Raw genomic sequence first — 21,852 nt, 5'->3', positions numbered from 1 at the left:
GGGGTTTGTACGGGGGCTGGGGGAAGCGGAGGGTATGGAAAGTTTAACATTAGTTCTTTTTAAATATTGGTCAATTTTGGACATGAATGGCCTATCCCAAATTTTCTTAGGCATTTAAAATCCTTGTTCCCATTCTTTCTGACTGAAGTCCTTTTATCTGAATGTGACACAAATTTGTAATACGTGATTGAGAGCCATAACTTGGTGGGATGGGGAGAAGAGGATTAACGTTGATTAGAGACCCCTTCCACACCACCTGGGAAGGATGCCGCAGCTCTGCCGAGGCACCTGTTCTATTTTCAGAGTCTCAAAACGGCAAAAGTGTAACTAGGGTCCTGTGTATGTGTTAATAGACTGTAGAAGAAGACAGAAGTACTGATACTCCAGCATATTTATGGCACTGAAAAATAGTCTTTAACATCTTATATCTTAAATATATATGTATATTTAACATTACATCTTATAGCATCTTTAGCGACTTCAAAATGCCTATCTACCTATCTGTCTATAGTCACATTCATTTTTGGCCTTGCCCCTACATTCCGGATATCAAGCAGTTTTCACTTGCTCAGCCTCGCACATAAGCTCTGGGAACACAAACACACGCGCACACACGCACACGCACACACAGAGGCACAGACAGCGACGCCTGCCACCACAGTGGCATTTTTCATCTCCTCTAAAGTTTTACTCACCCTGGTTTCGGCAAAATGGAGCTTGTTGTAGTTTATGCTGATGTACCGGTAATCCGGTCTTCCACAAAATAGCATTCTGAACTTACCTGCCTGCAAGTGACCCGACTGTTTTGGACAGAAGCAGATAAAGGTTTTCCTCTCCCCTGCTTCTGCATCCTCACTACAGCCCCCACTGAACAAGCCCACCTGACCCCCCATTTGCTCTCGGGAAGGGCAAGAGGTTTTACGAGGCTCCGTGATCCCTCTAAGATTCTGGAAGCCTTGGCAAAGGCAGAGAGCAGCGGGGGGACTGTCCCCTGAGTCCTCCCTGCTGGGAAGTGGGCTCTGAGAGGGGACACAGGACAGCGAGGGGTGGCTGGGGAGGAAGCCCGCGGTCACAGAGATGGCTGGGAAGGTGACATCTGGAAGCCGAGTCTGGGAAAGCGATGCAATTTGGGTTCAGTAGGGAAAGAGAAATCATTTCTTTTCGTCCCTCCTTTTGCCTCAAGATTATGTCTGCTCTAAGATCTGTCCACGTGCTGGCTTCACCCTCCTGGCCTAGCAGGGATGGAAAAGAACACCCTTCCTCGTTAGCTCTCCCACTGGTTGGCATCCTAGCAAACGGTACATCCTCGTGCTCCCGCGGTGGCCAGTGGGCACAGAGGGGATGGGAGCTCGAGGACCAGCAGACAAGGCCACGGAATGCTCTAGAACCGGTCCCATGGCATCCGTCCTCCCTGCTTATCTCACAGCCATCCCAGGGCCAGATTATGTCCCCAGAACACGTGGACCCAGCCTCGCCACCCCAAGGTGGGACCACCAAGAGCTCCTCCATGGGGGCTTTTCTTTTTAAAAAGCATTTAACACCAATACATAAAATACAAATCGCTTCCTGTCAGATGCATCTTTACTCAGGCCCTGAAGAAGTGTTTTCTTGTGCAGACAGTACATATTAATATGTCTCAAACCCAGAAGGAATCAGTCATAAACTTCAGCTTTGTGAGTTTGTTTACTCTGGGATGCAGAGAAAGACATCTTTTATGCGTAGCCTGGTTTACAAGATGCCCAGGGTCAAAAGTTAACAAACTTTGGGAAAACAGTGTTTCATAAAAGAAGAGAAAAAAATAGCATACAGTATTCTGTTTTCCCATTAAAAGGAGGAAAACAAAGGAGTAATCAGAACTATAATTTACGGGAAAGTATGCAGACATCCATCTGCTTTTATTGAAGAAATATCCTGCAGATGTTGGCTCTGCTTATGAATCTGCCACTTTCTCGTTGAATAACTTCAGTGGAATCTCAGTCTCTGATCAGTGCACTGGGTTCTACAGAACGACAAAATGTAATTATTCAATTGCTCTTTAGACACCCATTATTTTTATGTAGATGAGAGAGCTTTCAGCCTGAAGGCTGTTTTCTGGAGGTGATGTTTGAATACTAAATTCTGCTTTCATTCCCACAGGTTCACAGCAAGCAGGATTCCTAAATGCTCTTAAGGACAGTCCTGCAAGATATCCTTTCTGGCTGTTGTTTTTTACAATGCTAACGTGTTAAGTATTGGACTGGCCGTCTACTCAATAACCTCTTCATCTGGTGCCTTGGCTTTCTTTCCTTTTCATAAATCGTGTTCCCTTTTCTTCTGTAAAGTATCCAAAGAACTCCCGAATACTCACTTGTGTGAGTAACAGCCTCTGAATGCTTGAACGTCCAAGTGACTCATTTAGCCTTGTTTAAATTGAAGTGCTCTTTCACTAGAAAACTAAGTGTGAATTCTTGCCCACCCCCAGAAACCCACACTGATTTGCGTTACATCAGGTTGGTCTGGGGAGAAGTCAGGCTGAGTTCCAACTGACTACATTTTGATCAGTGGGTGGTCCCTACAGAATATTTACAGACGCCCCTGTGTGGGTCCCGTCTTGGTGCAGTCACCACATGGGGATCCTCAGACCCTCTGTGTTCATGGGCAGCACAGAATTTTGGCGGCTACTACAGATTCTGTAGTCAGCTGCTAATCTCTTAAAAAGGGGACAGGGACAGATGAAGATGTACAGAGGCTCTTGGAGAGTACATTTCACAGGTATGTCCTGTCTTCTGTTAATGATCTGGGAAGCTAGAGTTAGCTAGAAGTTGGCCAGAAGGAAAGGTTTTGCTGGGAATGAAATTCTCAGCATCGGTGGCTGCTAAAAGCAGGTCCCATGGGAAATGCCTCCTTCGTTTCCCTCCCCAACCCTGCCAGGGGTAACCATCCTCCACCATCATCGCTTCTCTGTGTCCTTTGGTTTTCAAGGCATGTTGCTTTGGCATAGCTTACAGCCAAGCCTTGTCTTTTCTTCCCTGAAGAAGAGGCTCGTCTAAGTCTTTCAGGAAATCAGTTCCATCATGAAAACATGCTAGTCTTGTTAAGTTTTATGAATGCAGCTCAGAACCGGCATTGAGGTCTGGGCTGCCAGCTGGAATGCTTTCTGAAGCCTCAAGAGTGTGGCAGGCTTAGCCATCTCCCCTCCCCGGTCCCAGGCACCTGTGCCTTTCCTGAGGCCATGGGCCCGTGCTGGACGATGTGTGGCAATGTACGCGACGGGCAGCTCTGCCAGAACGTCCTCTAGAGCACGCGTCTGCTCGTGCACCTGGCTTGGCTGTGCTTATAGTCTGTGTAATCAATAGCATTGCGCTCCCCAGTAAGGGGAGTAGACAGACGCTGCTGAGAGAAGGAGCGACAGTGTGTTTCAGCAGTGTGCAAACTGTGCTGTTCGTGTGGAAAGCGGACGAAGGAGAGAAATGCTCTTACTTGGTTCAGAGCAAATGTTAACTTATCTTCCCTTGAAATATCATTCTCAGGTAGAGGTAAAGAGTTTCTCCTGGGCTTCCCTGGTGGCGCAGTGGTTGAGAGTCCGCCTGCCGATGCAGGGGACACGGGTTCGTGCCCCGGTCCGGGAAGATCCCACATGCCGCGGAGCGGCTGGGCCCGTGAGCCATGGCCGCTGAGCCTGCGCGTCCGGAGCCTGTGCTCCATGGCGGGAGAGGCCGCAACAGTGAGAGGCCCGCGTAGTTTCTCCTATGGCGCGGTTCTTGAAAGCTCCTAAGAATCTCAGCCACTGCCTTTCCAAACAGTGCTGCCATATCCAGGGCTGAGCCTCTCAACAAACAGCCAGGCATTTTTCCCTTTTACAGGTGTTACCCAGGCATGTCCTCCACATTCAGAAGCTTGGCAGCTGCAGCTGTGGCAACACAACCTGCTCTGAGCGCATGTCAGGCCCCTTACAGCCTCCAGACACGGCTGCAGGGCACCCTGGCACATCCGGGCCAGGGCCTTCCCCAGCACTGCTCTGGCACGTGCCGGCTCTATTAGCTTCCTGTGGCTGTCGTAACAAATAGCCACAAAAAACGAGGCTTAAAGCAACATAAATTTATTATCACCCGGTTCTGTAGGTCAGAAGTCCAGTAGGCTCGGCTGATTTCTTCGCTGGGTCCCAGGCTGAAACCAAGGTGTCGCCAGCCTGGATTCTTATCTGAAGTCTCAGGGGAGAATCCCCTTCCGGCTCATTCAGGTAGTTGACTAAACTCATGGGGTGTAGGGCTGAGGGCCCCTCTACTTGCTCCGTTCCCTGACTCCTCCCTTTCTCTTCAAGGCCAGCAATAGGGGATCAAATCCCTCTCAGGCTCTGAGTCCCCCCTGCCTCTAACGCTCATCTCTCTGCCCTCGGCCAGAAAGCCTCTCTGCTTTTGAAGAGTGGCCGCATCCAGACCATTCAGGAAAATCTCCCCATCTCAAGACCAATGACCTTCAATCTACAGACTCCCCTTTGCCATGTGGATAATGTATTCACAGCTGCTAGGGATTAGGGCATCTTTGGGGAGGCCATTGTCCTGTCAACCCCACAGGCCTTCAGGTAGGATGTACCCAGGAATCAGGCACTGAGGTGCAGGTGGGTTTGAGAGGATCTCTCTCTGAACCCATCCAGGAAGCTCACTAGACGTCACCAGGTCACTTCTTGAGTTGACTGTGAATTCCCTCCCTTCCCTTTCTGCCCTTTCTGTTAATCTAGGAGAGAGGGGATGGGAGACAAAAATGGATGGGCTTTAAAATATATATATATAATATATATACACATACACATAAATATACATATACATATATATGTATATGTGTGTATGTGTATATATACATACATGTATGCACATGTATGTATATATGTGTGTGTGTATACATACACATATAGAAGAATACATGCACACACACATATATCTCCTGCCCTGAGTTCAGGTTGAAAATGCTAACAGAATGCCCCATGAGGTCCTTGTTGAATTAGCCAACCCTTCACAATTTAATAGATGAAGTTATTATCTAACTTTACTCCTGCTGACTGGGTCCCCACTTAGTTTTGTGGCACCTCCTGATCCAGTGTCAGGCTGGGCTCCTGCCTGGAAAAAGGTGACCTAAAGCTGAAGCCAAAATATCCCAAGGAGCTGCCCAGCAACATAGAGACCCTCTGATAAAACCACTCCATTTCTCTCTCGGAAAAAAGCAGAACCAAGAGCAAGGCGCGGGAGGAACGTGAAGAAAAGCTGCCGATAGGGAGGGAGGAGCGACGCTCCCAACCCGGATCTTCTTTATTTTTTTTTGGAAGTAGTGGAGAATTTCAGGAATGCCAGACACACCTGTAGGAAAGCAAAGTGCTGGGGGTTTTTTTGTTGTTGTTGTTTTTTGCGGTATGCGGGCCTCTCACTGTTGTGGCCTCTCCCGTTGTGGAGCACAGGCTCCGGACGCGCAGGCTCAGCGGCCATGGCTCACGGGCCCAGCCGCTCCACCGCATGTGGGATCTTTCCGGACCGGGGCACGAACCCGTGTACCCTGCATCGGCAGGCGGACTCTCAACCACTGCGCCACCAGGGAAGCCCAGTGCTGGGTTTTTAATTACAAAGCACAGAAACATTTTGTGTGTGCCTCTCCCCAGTCAATGGTGTGAAGACCTAAGGCAGTCTGTTCTGGCCATGTGTTTTCTGTTTAAATACATGCTTTGGGGAAGATGCCCTCTTATTGAGTGAGTCTATTAAGAAGTGCTGAGTTCTGATGCTTTATCATAAATTCATATTCCAGAAGAAAAAGTATGCTTTAGTTTCTACTGGGTTGTGATATATTTTTGAAACAATGAGTTCTGGTTACAAGGGATAACATATGCGTGATAAGTAAGGTTGGGTCCCATCAGGCTGCTATTTCTGGCTCCTGCTTTTCCTCTGGACGCCTGTGTGGCTTTGGAGGCTCCATGGAGATAGCCGGGTGGAAACTTCTAAGGGGTGGCTTTTAGCTCCCGAGATAGGTGCGCTAACCACGGGGGCTGCTCAGGAATGGTATGGCCTGGGGAGGACAGGTCACAGGGACAGTGGCACTCCGAAAGAGGATGCATCCTGCTGGTCAGGATGGTAGGAGATTCTAGCATCAGATAAATATTAAACTAGGTAGCTCTAAGCTCCCTTGCGCTGCTGAGGCCCTAAGAGTTTGGGAGTCGCTTTTGAGGTGGTCGATTTATGATGGATGAGACTGATGTGTGACGTTTCACACTCACAGGAGCCATCCTCTGATGATGGCAGTGCTGCCCACGGCTCGTCCGCTCCGGACCTGCAGTCTGTGCAAGAATCTGCAAAGTACCAAGTTCTTAAAACAAGAGGAGGTTTTCTGGCTGAATTGCCCAAGCCCAGGAAAGTCCAGGGCAGCCTTTGCAAGTGACCCCTGCGGAGTGTTCTCGAGCAAGAAAATATATTTAAAATGCTTCAGTAGCCTCCAATCTGATCTCCTGACAATAATACAAAAATATTTTGATGACAAATGGGGGCACAGGCAAAGGTTTCTCACCGTGGATTTAATCTGCAAAATATCCAACTCAAAAAGGTGTTGTTGATGAAATGAGAGAGATTAGAAACAAAAATGCCTAATTAGCCAGGACTCCTTATCAGAAATACTGCCATGAATGATGGGAACATTGCTAAAGTAAAAAGCTCTTCATCAGGCCCACATGCAACCAGCAGGACTTTATAGGAGAAAGGCATCAACCAGCTCATTCAGGAAGTGAGCCAGGTGTCCAGGGGATGGTGTCTAGTTCCAGCGTGGAAGAATTTGAGGAGGATTGAGTGTTAGCTCTTCTCTAAATGTTTGATACAATTCGCCTGTGACCAGCCATCTGGTCCTGGACTTCTGTTTGTTGGAAGATTTTTAATCACAGTTTCAATTTCATTAATTGTGATTGGTCTGTTCATATTTTCTATGTCTTCCTGGTTCAGTCTTAGAAGGTTGTACCTTTCTAAGAATTTGTCCATTTCTTCCAGGTTGTCCATTTCATTGGCATAGAGCTGCTTGTAGTAGTCTCTCATGATCTTTTGTATTCCTGCGGTGTCGGTTAGAACTTCTTTTTCGTTTCTAATTTTATTGATCTGAGTCCTCTCCCTTTTGTTCTTGATGAGTCTGGCTAAAGGGTTATCAATTTTGTTTATCTTCTCAAAGAACCAGCTTTTAGCTTCATTGATCTTTGCCATTGTTTTCTTCATTTCTATTTCTTTTATTTCTGCTCTGATCTTTTTTTTTTTTTTTTTTTTTTTTGCGGTACGCGGGCTCTCACTGTTGTGGCCTCTCCCATCGTGGAGAACAGGCTCCAGACGCGCAGGCTCAGCGGCCATGGCTCATGGGCCCAGCCGCTCTGCGGCATGTGGGATCTTCCCAGACCGGGGCACGAACCTGTGTCCCCTGAATCAGCAGGCGGATCCTCAACCACTGCGCCACCAGGGAAGCCCTCTGCCCTGATCTTTATGATGTCTTCCCTTCTACTGACTTTCCGGGAGGAGGTGGGAAGGAGACACAGGTGAGAAGGAGCGGGCAGGGGCGGCGGGAAACGTCATAATTGGCTGTGGGTAGAACGACTGGCTCTGGCTCACTTGTGGGCACTGAGCAGGCCCTTCCTGGGCTGTGGTGGGGAAGAGGAAGGACGTTCGACCACCAGGGTCACCCTTGGCAAGAGCACGTCCAGCCTCAGAGCCCCTGGACCATCCTTCATCCTCTTCTTCCTGCCCCTTCTCCACCTCCCGTTTCCTGGACTGGCTCCCCGTGACTGTGGCCATTTCTTTCCTTTCATCTCTGCATCAGAGAAGCACGGGCAGCGGGGTGCGGGCTTCTGGGGTTCAGTGAGAAGTGGGGTGGCTGCCCGGGCTTTCAAAGGCCCCCCTGGCCTTCCCCGGGGAAAGAGACAAAAGGAGAATCTTCTCCAAAAAGGGTGGCACTGGGTCTTCAGTCCACCCAGCCAGGCAGGTCCAAAGAAGGAGGTCCACTCAGCCTCTGCTTCCTTCAAAATCATTATACTGAATGCCCACCACCTGCCCAAAACGTGCCAGGGTTACAAAGTCTAGAACGATCCGTCAGCCTTGAGCTTCAAAGCACATCAACCAGAGGCCAGAGGAGCAATGAAGGACGGGGTGACTCACTCTTCTCAACGAGCATCTGTGGATGCCAGGATCTGAGCTCTGACTCTGGTTCCTACAAGCAGAATAAGTCTTAAGTGACATAAAAATGCCATAGCATGCACTGGAGGTAGGAGTAGGGTCCAAAAGGAGGCTGCATCTCCTGCAGGGAAGTCAGGAGGCTTCCACAGGCGGCAGGTGGCATTTGCACAGGGCCTGGAAAGGTGGAGTTCTAACAGGGACACGGAGGGGAGAGGCGTGGCGGGTGTGTATGGTGTGTAGGGGAGAGCAGGCCGTCTGGAGGGCTGGAGCCAGGCTTGTGTTCACTCTTTCACTCTGCAAGGTTAGCAGGGTGGGCGCCGGGAGCCCTAATGGTGTCAGCACCCGGATACTCTTACAGACACACACACACACACACGGTGGGGATGGGGGAGGGTGCTGTGATGGCTGAGCCCTGACTGGGGCTGGAGGTCACGACCAATCGCCCCCAGGAGGCAGTTCCCAACAGCACTGAATACCAGTGAAAGAGCGAGGGGCCTTCTCCCCCTGGACACCGGGGAACCAGCCATGATTTTTGGCAGGTGAATGACATAATCAAGCTGCTTTTCGTTCTTGTTTTGTTTTTAAGCATACTCATTGTGTTATGGAACACAATGGAGTGAGGTAGTGAGGAGATGTTTGCAAAGGAAGGACCCCGAAATTGAAATCGGTGACAAGAGGACAGATCTGCGGGGAGATCTGCAGTCAGATAGGACCCGGGAGGAGAGGGGGAGGAAGGGGGGTCCGAACCCTAGGTGACCCGGGGAAAGGGGCACAGCAGAAAAGGGAGACAGCTAGCATTGGTTTGGGGAGAAATGAGCTTGATCTGAGCTACATTTACAAACAGAATCTAGGAGGTCGCACATGGAACCTCCACGTCAGCCTGGACTGTCTTTAGGGTCCTCTGTGGTTATTGTGTGAAATATGGAAGCAGGAAAAAAACCGGGAGCCTGAAGTGAAATGTTCCAGCCTCTTAGGAAATGTCACTGGTCACACAGAGTCAGGGAAGCCACATGGCCGGGCCCGCCTCGCAGACTTCTGGGGTTCAGGGAGCTGAAGCCCCTCAGGAACAGGGCCAGCAGGGGGAGGGACGCCTGCCCACTAACGGTCACTGCAGTGTAGCAGCATTAACGTCCATTTCAAAGGGTTACACTCATCTCTAATTATGGCATCGTTTAGCTCTCCCAGAACGAGAAGGACGACTGGTACCTCGAACGGTCACCGATTCTACATGGTGGAGGCTTTTGGCAGAACGCCTTTTTTGCCCCCAGTTTGCGCTTATTTCAAGGCACCGTCGACAGGCACCCCCAGCCTCGTGGGCATCGTTCTGTTTTAGTGGAATTTGGTAGAAGGCTTGGAGTCAGCCCGGGTGCTGTCAGAAAGGGGGCACTGGGGGCCGATGGAAAATCCATGGGGGCAGGACAGGCCTTCACTAGCCCAGCTTTCAAGGCCTGTCCATCCTGGTGTCCGCTGGTGCTCAGGGAGCCCCCAGGAAACAGGTGGGACAAGTGCCCGAGGTCTCACAGCAGGACCTCACCGAGAGGTTAAGTGACCCCGATTCACGCTCAATGACGCACTGACGTTTCCAGAGCTAGAACCCAACCCCTCCACCCAGGGAATCGAGAGTCTTCCCCGCTGCCCCTGGCCAGGTGGGTTGCGGGAGTTCTGTGAAGAAAAAGCATAGGTTAGATCTCAGAAGATCACAGAGTGGGAGAGGAGGTTTTTGGTTTTTAAAATCACCCAAGTGATACGAGAACGTATTCTCATGGTAACAAATTTCAAATAGAAACGTCGGGGTAAAAAGGAAGCGTTGCTCTTGACTCGTCATCGTTCTGTAGGAGTTCTTGTCGGGTTTTGTGAGTCTTTACAGACGATCCTCTCAGAGTTTAAATACATACATGTGTGCGTGTGTGTACACACACACGCACACATGTACAGTTGGGGGGGCTGCTTTACCTAAAGGGATCATACCTGCTCTTTGGATTGTTCTACAATTTGATTTTTAGATATTTCCTGAAGACGTTTCCATGTCAACACATAGATGTACATCATCCTCTTTTCAACTGTTTTAAAGAATTCCAGAGTATAGATGAACCATAGTGTATTCTTCTATTGATGGATATCTAGACTTCTTTTATTACTGCTCAGAAACTGAGGTAGTGGACTTTCTTGTGTGTCTCTCTTTGTGTACAAGTGTAAGCATTTCTCTAGGATTGACAACTAGATGTGGAGTCACTGAGTTAAAAGCTAAGTGTAGTTTAAATATAATGTACCATATTGTCCCCTAAAGATATTATACCAATTCCTGCTCCATTTCTCCCCACCTTCATCCACACTGGAGTTGTCAGTGCTGTGATTTTTGCTGATTTGATGGGGAGAAAAATCGGTTTTAATTTCCATTTTCTGGACGATATTCAGTTTGCACGTATTTTCGTGACTGTTAGCCTTGTTTTTTCTCACCTCAATGTGCCAGTTCAAACTCTTTGTCCATTTTTCAATTGGGCTGTTTCTTCTTTTCCTATTAGCATGTTCTTTATATAGTCTTAATAATAATCTTATAACTATCTTTTTCCAATATTTTTCTCCCAACCTATCACTTACCTTTTAACTTGACCTTTTATACAAAAAAGTGTAATTTATTAACAAATTCAATCTGTAAATCTCATCCTACATGGCTCCTAGGTTTTGTGCCGTACATCCTCACCCCGAAATGATGCAAATATTTCCTTTATTTTCTTCTAATACCTTTCTATGTTGTTTCTTAAGTTTGGCGCAGTAATTGATCTGTAATAGAATTTTGTGTGTGGGTTGTGAGCTAAAGTTCTAACTTCATTTTTCCCAAATGTTTAGTGAAGTGTCCCGATACCACTTACTAATCTATTCTGGCAGTTCTCAAACTTTTTGGTCTCAGAACTCTTTTGCAGTCTTAAAAATTATTGAGGGGCTTCCCTGGTGGCGCAGTGGTTGGGAGTCCCCCTGCCGATGTGGGGGACGTGGGTTCGTGCACCGGTCTGGGAGGATCCCACATGCCGCGGAGCGGCTGGGCCCGTGAGCCATGGCCGCTGAGCCTGCGCGTCCGGAGCCTGTGCTCCGCAACGGGAGAGTCCACAACAGTGAGAGGCCCGCGTACCGCAAAAACAAACAAACAAACAAACAAAAATTATTGAGGACCCCAGAGAGCCTCTGTTCATGTAGATTATATCTATTTCTATATACCGTGTTTAAAATTAAAACTGAGAAATGTTTAAAACACAAGAATGCATAAGAGTGAATGAGGACATCATCTCGCATCACACAGCCTCCAGAAGAAGCCACCACGTGGTAGGATGAGAGTGAAGCTGGGAAATAATGTTTTGGTGATGATAGGAAAATAGTTCTGACCTGTAGGATACCCTGCAAGGATCTTGGGGACCCTAAGGTTCCACAGGCCACACTTTGAGAACCACCGGTCTATTCCTTCACCACTGATTTGAAATGCCTTCTTTACCCCACATGCCCACGGCCTGTTTAGACTGTTCTCACCTTGTTTTGTTTACGAGAAAAGTCTTCTCCTGCTCCTGCCTCCCTGATGTTGTTTTTCAAAATTCCTCACCTGTTCTTATACATTTCCTCTTCCTGATGAATTTGAGAGTCCTTTTGTCAAATTCCATTTTAAAAATTCCAGTTGGAATTTTGATTGGAGTTCTAGTGACTTCATAGGTTTAATTTGGGACAACTACACACCTCTATCTCCCAGTACATAAGCATTTAGGAGAAAGGATTTGAGAGACTGAAGGATGATGGTCCCATGATCCAGTCTGAAAGGTCCCAGAAACTTGATTCTCAAAGTGTCCTGTCATGTAAATCATCGGGAAGTCAGCAGCCTCCACCCCAGACACAGTGGTGGACCCTCTAATGACAGGGGCACAAGCTGTAGTTTCTTATCTCCGTCTAAGGATTATAGGGTCATCTAATGATGAGGAAAATATACTGATAAGTTCCCGAACCTAAATATCTAAAAGCATTAAATGCTGATTTAGACCCTCAATCTAGAGGACAAAGGGTCTATCACTGAGATCTGCCCTTCCATCAAAGCTCTTCCTGTAAGTGAGCATTGCCTATCTTACTGTAACTTTTAGGGGGAAGAAAAAGAAAGAAAGAGAGATGATTACCAACAACATCTGTTTCTTATATTTTCAACGTCAGAACCCCAGACAGAGACCTAAAGCAGAATACGATGCAGGAGGACCCAGGGGTGCCTGGCTGGTGCCCACAGAGAAAGGCCCCTCAGCACCATGCGGTGTGACCAGCACCCTGGCCACATACGCCCAGTGCTCAGAGCGGAAAGCACCCGAGCCAGAGCCTTGGACTTTGGCATTCCCTGGCCATTCTGGAATCTGGGAATTTTGGTCAACGAGGAAACCCACATGAAATACAGACTTTTAAAAATAAACTGTAATCTAGATTTGGCACTTGGCAAAAAAGTCTGTCGCCAGCCTGATTGCTGGAATGTGGGGAGATGGGTGATGACATATTAACAGAGACAAGTTCTTCACCCAGGGGTGACTCTAAGGCCGTGGGACTGATGAACAAGGTTGCATGTCACGGGCAGCCTCAGCCTTGCCGTTGTGAGCTTTGAGGCTCCGAAGTTAGGCCTGTCATGTGACACTCCGTAGCTTGGAGCCTTGGGAAGGGTTCTTTCTGTCCTAGAAGTCTGCAGACCAAGTTCCAGTTCTATTCTGCCATGAAGTACGATGTGAGTTTTTATAAGTGGCTTGACTACTCTGGGCCTTAGCCCTTCATTTTACATAAAATTTTACCTATTTGTAAAATGAAGGGATTAGAATAAATCAGGACGTTTTAACTTAGGGTCTATGTGTATCCATGCAGAGGCATCAGGGGCGTTTTTAAGCCTCCTGAAATTATAAGGAAAAAAATGTGTTTATGTGCATTTTTTCTGAGAAAAGCATAGGAACCCAATAAGGTTAAAAACCTTTGGTTCCTTACCTCTCACCTTTTACGATTCTCCAAATACTGAGGTGCCCTCACCATTCTGCCCAATACTATTTCCATGTCCCTGCAAGGTCGTCTCCCCTTGCTTACCTCCCCACAGGCAAGCAGACCCCTGTACCCTGAGGATGGGAAGCTTACCTTCCCCCACCGTCTGCTGTCCGGAGTGCCAGGCCAGGTGCCTAGAAAGGCACAGAGCAGGCACTTCTGGGATTGCGTGGAAACCCAAGGGAGGGGCGCCTGCCCGCCGGCATTTTTCAGTCTTTTTCAATTCCATAGTCATCTAGCGAGTACCTCAGTGTGCAGCATTTTGATAGCGGCTGCAGGGAATCTAAAGCCATACTCTTGGCCACAGAGGGGGCTCCCTTTCTTTTTGGGGGGCTGGGGAGGAGCCATGGAGGCTGGCAGGGGTAATGGCTGTGATGTGGAACCCATCTCTGATGCAATAACATCCAGCTGCTTACTAAATTGGCTCCTACTGGAGTTGGCCTGTTTCCACTCATGTCTCTTTTTAAAAAAAAAAATCAGTAAGTGGGTTTTGATACATTGAAAAGAAATTTATGAAAAGAAATTTATGTTTCTGAACTGACTATGGCATAGATATTTTCAACGTCAAGCTATCGGGTCAGTGAGAAGATGTGTTGTTCAGATATTCGTACCTCTGTCTGAGAGTGAATTTCAAGGGGATGGACTCCTTAAGGTGCCATAGGTTCAAGAAACCCTGACAAGGAGGGTCCCGATCTCCCCCAGCAGAGGTTGGGGTCAGCCTAGAGCCACGTGTCCCTTAGCAAGAATTCAGAAAGGAATCGGCCCATGGCTTTTCTGTCCTACTGGCAGAGCCAGACTTCCAAGCTTCAAATCCCTGCTCTGCTATTTCTTAAACAAATTACTTAACTGCTTCCTGCCTCGGTTTCCCTGTCGGTTAAGTGGGAATCACACTTCTCACTGGTTGCTCTGAGGATTAAGTGAATTAATCCACATGAAGCTCTTGTTTTGTTTTGTTTGAATTTTATTTTATTTTTTTTATACAGCAGGTTCTTACTAGTTATCCATTTTATACATGTTAGTGTATATATGTCAATCCCAATCTCCCAGTTCATCACACGTGAAGCCTTTGGAAGAGGACCTGACACACAGCCAGTGATGCCAGCCATTGTTATGAATGATGATGATTATTCCTTCAGACGTCCTGTGAGCGAAGTGGCAGCTGTAAGGGGAGAGGCGGAGGGGGCTGCATCTTGCATCCTACCTTGAATTCCTCATTTGGACACAGCTGTGAGCTAACAGTGAAACTGCATTCTGCTATTTATAAAATGTTACCAAGCACATGAGATATTAATATAGAACACTGCGAATTTGGGGGGTTGCTATAAACATTTAAAACTCCACATCCACTGGTAACAACGCCTCCTTTTGGAGGTAATCATGTAAGTGGCATCACAAAGGGAACAGCAGCCACAAAAGGAACAGGAGCTGCAGAGGGAGACGTAGCCACGTTAGATGCCGTGACCTCCTCCACTTTCACGTGCCAGCTTTTACCTGGTTCACACGTGTGGATGTTACATGTGTTTTGACATGACCGTCATTCTGCCTGGATTGTAAACTGTCGTTGACATCTAAGTATTTCCAAGACCGAAGTCTGGCTCTTCGTGTATTAGTCAGGAAATAAATCTTTTGGTTCGTTCTTCATTCTCTCTTTTCTACCCTTGTTTCCATTCCATTTGTCACCTCCTCTTTGACCTTTCTGCCTCTTGTCTTTTCCTTCCAGCCTGTGCAAAGTCACTGCCAGTGTCATCCCCTTTTATACAACGTGGTTCTCCCGACGCAGGCTTCCCACTACTTCCTCATCATTTTCCCTGGGCTCCACTTCTCTGCTTTCAAGCCATTGCAGGCAGGGCTCCCACGTGGCTGCTCCCCCATCTGTGTCCTCTTGGGTGGGGAGATGAGGCTGGGAGGGGGGGCGTCTGTGAGCCCCGACCTGTCAGGAGGCGGTTGAGAATGAGATCTTTGCTACCTGGGCCACCATCCCTGTGTCCCCACGTGCAGCGAGGCCTCTGCCATAACCGTTTGTCCCCCTGGGTAACCCTGGCAGAAAAGAAGGGCTGGTGGCAGCCCTGGGGAGGGGCCTGCTTCTCTGCATCTCCTCCCCACCCCTCCGTACTTATCCCCTTTTCCAGAATCCACCTTAGTCTTCCTTTTCTTGGTAGGTGCAGCTCCTCCTGCAGCCCGTTCACCTCTTTCCTCCGAGAGGACCGGGCAGCACTCCCACCCCCCAGGGGCACCCTGTGTTGGATCCACAAGATCCCGCTGCTCTGCGCTGTCTTCACCTTGGCCAGCTGGGCATCCTCCTCTTGAGATGTCCTTTTAATTTCTGGGCGGGGCTTTTCTGAGGCCTTGCAGTTTCTAGAAATTTAAACCTTAGAAAGAAAAATACAGCATTTTCCCACTTTTCCAAGAGCAGACCCAGTGGTGTATCCCGATGCTGAAAGTCAGTTAACAAGCAGGAAGCGCATTTGTTCCCCCTGTTTTGTGTGCAGCCCCACATGCCGGACAGTGGCATTTGCTAATCATGACGTGGCAAATGATGGCGTTGCACCGGCTGATACATTCATTTCTCTGCTCTGAAGATAAATGATATCCAGTCCTGAAAAAAAAATCAATGGTGATGTATTACAGCATGATCTATGGCTTCCATCCCTGGAAGCATTAGGAAAGCATGAGTATTTACTTTCTCTGGCCTGTAATTTATCAATGGAGGATGCATGATGGATATTTAAACTCCCAGACCTATGATGAATTATTTTTTCCTGAGAAACATCTTTATCTTGTAAATAGAATTTTATAAGTATTTGTGGGACAGGAATATTCTCTAGTCTTTTCAAATTGCCACACTCCTGGCTGATTTATCTCGTCTGTTGAAGAATGCCAGGCTTTTTCTCCTTTGGTTTTAGTGCATCTTGTGGAACTCGAGACTCCCCATCACTCACAGTCTGGTGTGGAGCCAGGTTTTCTAGTTGCCTGTCAATAGCTGAGGACAGTCATGTGTGTCGGGGTGGGCTGAGGGGCTGGGAAAAGGTCCCCTAAGAAAAAATACCGCTCACCCTGATGCCACACCGAGAAATGGCCCCACCGGGTCAGAAGCCCATCCACAGCGGGGGCAGGCAGCCAGTGGGTGGAAGGGCCATCCAGGGAGAGAGAAAGCCAGGAAGATAAACCCTGCCTGGTCTCAGCCGCCCGAGGTCAGCCCTGCAAATGCCTGTCACAGCCTCAAATCAGGTCGAGAGGGAAACCTGTCAGTGCTACAGTCCCAGCTTTCAGAAGCCACAGGTAGAGCCTGTGATTGAAGTGATGTTCAGTACTGGGTCCATTCGTCAAAAGCCTGGGCCGCTGCCAGCTCCAGCCAGCGTGCTTCCTGGTTTTGCTGCCGCCACCTTTGGCTACACAGTGAGTCACGAGGAAAGGGCCAAGCTCGGGTGGGAAGGACAGTCAGAGGAACTGTCAGCCATGAGAAAGGAACGAGACCTGTTCAGGGAGCCCACCGATCACTTAACTGAGCACAAACGCTGTGCCGTGAAGGAGAATGTGACCTCGTGCCTGCCCCCGAGGGTCTCCTGTGGCTACAAGACCACTGATGCCAGGCTAGGTGGACGCAAGGGCCTGAGTGAGGGCCTGGGGGCGGTTTCTGTCCAAATCTCAGTCATCCAGCTCCCTGGGGCCCTAAGAACGTCACGGTCCTACTGGTTCACCTCCTTGACTCCGGGTACCGTGCTGGAGGCCGTGGTCTGCTTCTTCTCCGTCTGGTCCATCGTGGGGCTCTCGGGTTTCCACACGTACCTGATCAGCTCCAACCAGACCACAAATGAAGACGTAAGTTCCTGGTGGGGTGGGACGTGGGCATGTTCTTTCGTGGGAAATAGAGAAAGAAGAGGTGAGGGGCCCAGGCTCCCTTTCCAGATGGGAGCCCCTGGGAGCAAAGAGCCTGCACGGGAAGCATTTTCCGACATCCGTCTTCAGTTTCTCTATTGCAAATCTCCGAACTGTCCTGCTCTCTGACCACGTCACTTAGATCCTAAGATCGGCCGAGTGACCCCCAATTCCAAGGCCCGAGGAGGGATTCTGTTCTGTTCCTTTGCAATAATTCTATCAGCAACTTGTCACCCTGCCCCGATAAAGAGAGACCTCACAGGCTGGCCTCTCTCAGATAACGGCTCCATTTCATTTTGGGAGGCAATCGCACTGACCCAAAGTTTAACTTTTTATCCAGGATTATCTGCCTGTACTTAATGCAGATGGAGAGGAAATACAAAACCAGAAAACGTAATGCTGGAAAATGTTTCTTCGTGAGCCTGGTCCTTTTTGCTCTGAATATTTGGATTCTGACAGAAGCCTCTATCAGTACATGAATTAAATGTCTCAGAATTAGGTTGCCTCAGAGGCTTGAGAAAAATCAGTGCTGATGAGATAGATGAGTTCCGAGGATATTAAGACAGTTATTTGTGTATGCTAACTGAGAACACTAGAAATACCCTGCAGAATTATTTTGCAATATGGCTGAATTCAGGCTATAAATGGGCAATTAAGGACTTTGCTGGCAGTCCAATAGGTAAGGCTTCACCTTCCAATGCAAGGGGTGCATGATCAATCCCTGGTCGGGGAGCTAAGATCCCACATGCCTCGTGGCCAAAAAACCCAAAATATAAAGCAGAAGCAATGCTGTAACAAATTCAATAAAGACTAAAAAAAAAATAGTCCACATCAAAAAATCTTTTTTAAAAAAATGGGCCATTAGGGGAGGTGTGTTACCCCTCTCCGCTACCATTCATTTCTTTACTATTTAACACTAAATGTAGCATCAAGAAATCTCCACTGGCTTATGTGAGCTGCCTTTTAAGTACCATGTAGTAGAAATAAGAGATTATTTTCCCCAGAGAATGTTGTTTCTCCCCGATCTCACCTGCTGTTTGGGGATATTTCCAAGTTTGGGGTTAATGCCAGTTTTCCTTGAGAAGAGTACCTCAGTTTCTTCTGCTGAAGAAATGAGTCATGATCATTGCATTCTTTACAGGCTTCTTCTGATCGGCCCGAACTGTGACATTGGTGAGATGGATACTGTGTCATTGACTATCCTGTTTTTTTTCAGATTAAAGGATCTTGGTCAAATAAAAGAGGGAAAGAGAATTACAACCCCTACAGCTACGGAAATATCTTTACAAATTGCTGTGTTGCCCTGTGTGGGCCCATTTCTCCAAGGTAAGATTCAGACGGCACAATGCCCGATAACAGACCTGGGAAGCACACACCCTAGTGTGTTAGCGCAGGCCTCGGGCAGCAGTGACCTGGCCAGCGGCAATGACCGCCAGCCAGGTCAGCACTCCGCTCTGTGCTGCGGAGGCGTGGCCTTAACGATGTAGAGATCTGGCTTGTGTTATGCTTGGCATAACTTTCTACTGAATTTGTGTCAAGTTTGGGGAAAATCCCCTCAGGATCAAAACAGGGACACTGAGTCAGGTGACCCCATGAATCATTAGATGCTGTTGAACAACCAGCTGTCATGAGGGAGCAGGACACAAGGTAGGAAGCGATTAGAAAGCCTGTAGACGTAAGTGCTAAGAGCTGAGTTGTGCAGAATAGAAATGCTAAAATAGTTCAGGGGGAGAGATCCGTGTGGGCTGAAGCAGTGGAGATTGTGGTGATGATAAGACAGCAGTCCTGTTAATAATGGCCGTGGCTGACATTTACTGGATAGTGTTAGGCTCTGTTTTAAGTGCTTTACGTGGATTAACTTTTAAAACCTCACTCTGTACCTATGAGGTCGGTACTGTTATATCCCATTATATGGAAGAGGAAACCAAGACACAGAGAGGTTAAATAACGTGCTCAAGATCACACAGGTGGAAATGCTGCCTGGTCAGGACACAAACCCAGGCGTCTGACGTCAGAACCTGTGTGTGTCAATGGTAGAAGCTTCCTCCAAGTCTTGATTATTTATGAATATTTATAGAATATAAATATTCTATATTTATACTATACTATCTATACCTATACTCTTGTAGAATATTTCCAACAGATTAGCCAAATCGAACACTATTTGCTAAGCAAGTTTTCCAGGTTTCTAGAATGAGTTTCCAAGCCTTCCTCGCTTTTGGCCCCTAGCTGTGTACATGGAGAGAAACCACAAAAGCTACTGGCTTGTGTCCACAGCAGCCCCGCTGTGCACTTAGAGCTGCACGGTCAGTCATCACTGACTTGTGCTCATGGAACACAAACTGGGTTTGATCATCAGTGAAGCTTCGTTAGGGAAGGAAGAGTGATTCCCTCCCCCACCCCGCCCCCCCAAAATATCAAACACATATTCCAAGGCCATTTATTAATTGGTACTGGATTATAGTTCCTGGTGCCACTGGGTAATTAGAAATTGATCATTTTCCAGTTTGGGTCTAGAAAGTTGGGAGCCCAGTGTGCCACTCGTCCTGAATTTGGGGCCCTCGGGGGCCCCTGACCTGCCCCTCCCAGGCCTCCTCTGAGGAGGGACAGCAGGAAGGGACAGCCAAGGGCTCTGGACGGAAGGGCTGCCTCAGGCCAGGGCGTCCGTCATGCCTGGAGGGTGCCCCTCCCCCAAGAGAGCTCCAGACTCACCCAGTAGTCCCTCTTGGGGCTCTTTAGGCCAGAAAAACCCTCTGGAAATGCTTGTTTTTTCACAGTTTAGCTTTGTGTTTCCTCCTGGTGTGTGTTTATTTGTGGATAGTGGGGACAGACCATGAAGCACAGAGTAGAAGAGGCAAAAGAGACATGAACAAGCACCTTACCCCGTCTCTGGAATAGACACCTGAATCTAGGAAAGGAATGTAGAAGTCTCACGTTTTGCCCGAATCTCTTTTCCCGTTCCCAAGTCTTTGATTTGCATTTGGTGCCATTCTGTGTTGTTTATAGATCAAGTCTTGTCATAGCGAAATTATTTCTTCCACAACTGGATTAAATTTGCTGGTTTGGCTAAGTTGGGGCTGTATTCTTTCCAAAATCCAAGTCCCTCTGGATGGAGTATTTCTCAGGGATGGCCCTCCCCTCGGAAGAGCTTGACCACTCGAGGGTTTGTGCAGGAAGATGGGGCGCTGCCCTCTCTCGCTTGCCCACAGGTTCCCAGAGCTGGCCTGGGCAGAAGTGGACAGGGGCATGGTGTCTGTCTTCGCTCTTCCCTCCTGTCACCTTCCTCGCCCTCTGCTGTCTCTGCCCTGCCTCACCCAACCCCTGTGCACTAAAAGAGCACCAGGGCCTTGCACGGGCATCCCAGACGGGCCTGAAGAATGAGCAGTGTCCCTCGCCTCAGACAGGGACTAAGCACCACCTGTGTGCCCAGCGCCATGTGCCTGGGATGCCTCTAAAGCATTCTTAGTGTAACGATGTACTCACGAGGGAGGGAGAGGGTGTCTTCAAGATTCCCCATGAGAGCCATGGAGCACGGGGGCAAAGACCCGTGTCCCATTCCCTGCAGTGTCCCCAGAGTTGGGGGGGGCAGCAGGGTGGGAACAGCCAGGTTTGGGAGGGGGTCCTCATAACAAGTCTGGCAGGAGGAATGGAAGATTGGAAAGACAGAAAGTCCCAAGGTGTGGTCAGGGTCAGGCCCTACGGGCTGGTGCTGTGGGTCAGCCAGTCGTAAGAATTCACTTGGCCGCTGTCACTGAGCACGTGCTGTGTGCTGGGGTCCAGGGATGCGCCTGAGAGAACGTCAACAATACAGGTCTGTCCAGGGCAGGTCTGCACAGGGGGAGGGGCTGGGATGGGGTCGGGGTGCAGGTGCCATGGACACCTGGCAGGGCTTCCCAGAGGAGGGGGATGTAAGGTATGAACCATTCTAAAGGATCAGGAGGAACTGGGGAAAAGGAATTGTGGGAGGAGAGAAGGGACAGCATGTGCAAAGGCCCAGAGGTGAGAGGAGAGCCCGGCTTGTCAGAGGAGGAACTGGGGGAGTGAGGGGGGTCCCGGGGGGCAAGGCAAGAGATGAGGTGAGCTTAGGAGGGGCTCAAGGGCCATTCTGAGGGCCAGAAAGAGACTCGGGGCCGAGTGTCACAGTCTTGGGTGCGTGGCTGGTACTTTAAACAGGCTGAACGCATGGGAAGCAGGCCGAGAACAACTTTTTCTATAATCCCTGCTGTCCCCACTCTTTTGATGACCTAGTTCTTTTTCTGCTCCTGGATGAAATCCCCTGCGAGTCTCTTAATTTCTCCTGTCAGCTGGAAAAAAAAAAGACTCGGGGCACTTTCATTTCCACCAAAATAGTGTCATTTCAGTGAACCAGAACTTCAAAGTTCAGTGTAAGTTAACATTTTCCACCCCTTCATCCCTACCGGGGCTGGGATTTCAGCATACCTTTGGGAGCAAACAATTTGACCCCCGGCATGCCCCTTTGAGCCAGCTGCACACCAGCTCTCTCCCAGGGACTGAGCCTGGCCCCACCCCTGGATCTCATCATTGGCAGGAGCGGGTGACCCCTCTCCCCAAGACATCCTTCTTTGCCCTTTCCTTCGGACTTGGTCTGAGAATCCCTTTGACGGTCCTGCATAGGGATCCAACACCTCCCCTTTGGAGGATGGAGGTTCTTGTAGCCTCTTGTTTTTTCTAAACCTCAGGGGATTTGACTGAAACTGAAGCAGAGTCCCACTTCCAGATCCTGTCATAAGTATTTTTTAATGGCTTGTTAGTCTGTCACTGGAAG

At 48.7% G+C, this 21,852-nt stretch overlaps 1 protein-coding gene across 2 annotated transcripts in view; it reads left to right on the top strand.

Moving 5' to 3' along the window:
• ZDHHC14 (zinc finger DHHC-type palmitoyltransferase 14) overlaps positions 1–21,852 on the top strand; it is a 274,764-nt gene that overhangs the window by 236,591 nt on the left and 16,321 nt on the right. For both annotated transcript variants that reach the window (XM_065888678.1, XM_065888679.1), the window contains exons 5-7: positions 2,137–2,185; positions 16,907–17,009; positions 18,283–18,392. In XM_065888678.1, the coding sequence (XP_065744750.1) occupies positions 2,137–2,185; positions 16,907–17,009; positions 18,283–18,392 (262 nt within the window). The remainder of the gene's footprint in view (positions 1–2,136; positions 2,186–16,906; positions 17,010–18,282; positions 18,393–21,852) is intronic.

This window comes from Phocoena phocoena, chromosome 12 (assembly GCF_963924675.1).
Source record: "Phocoena phocoena chromosome 12, mPhoPho1.1, whole genome shotgun sequence".
NCBI classification, from domain to species: domain Eukaryota; kingdom Metazoa; phylum Chordata; class Mammalia; order Artiodactyla; family Phocoenidae; genus Phocoena; species Phocoena phocoena.
The sequence above is the reverse complement of the archived record's forward strand: the minus strand, read 5'-3'. Positions and strand labels throughout refer to the sequence as shown.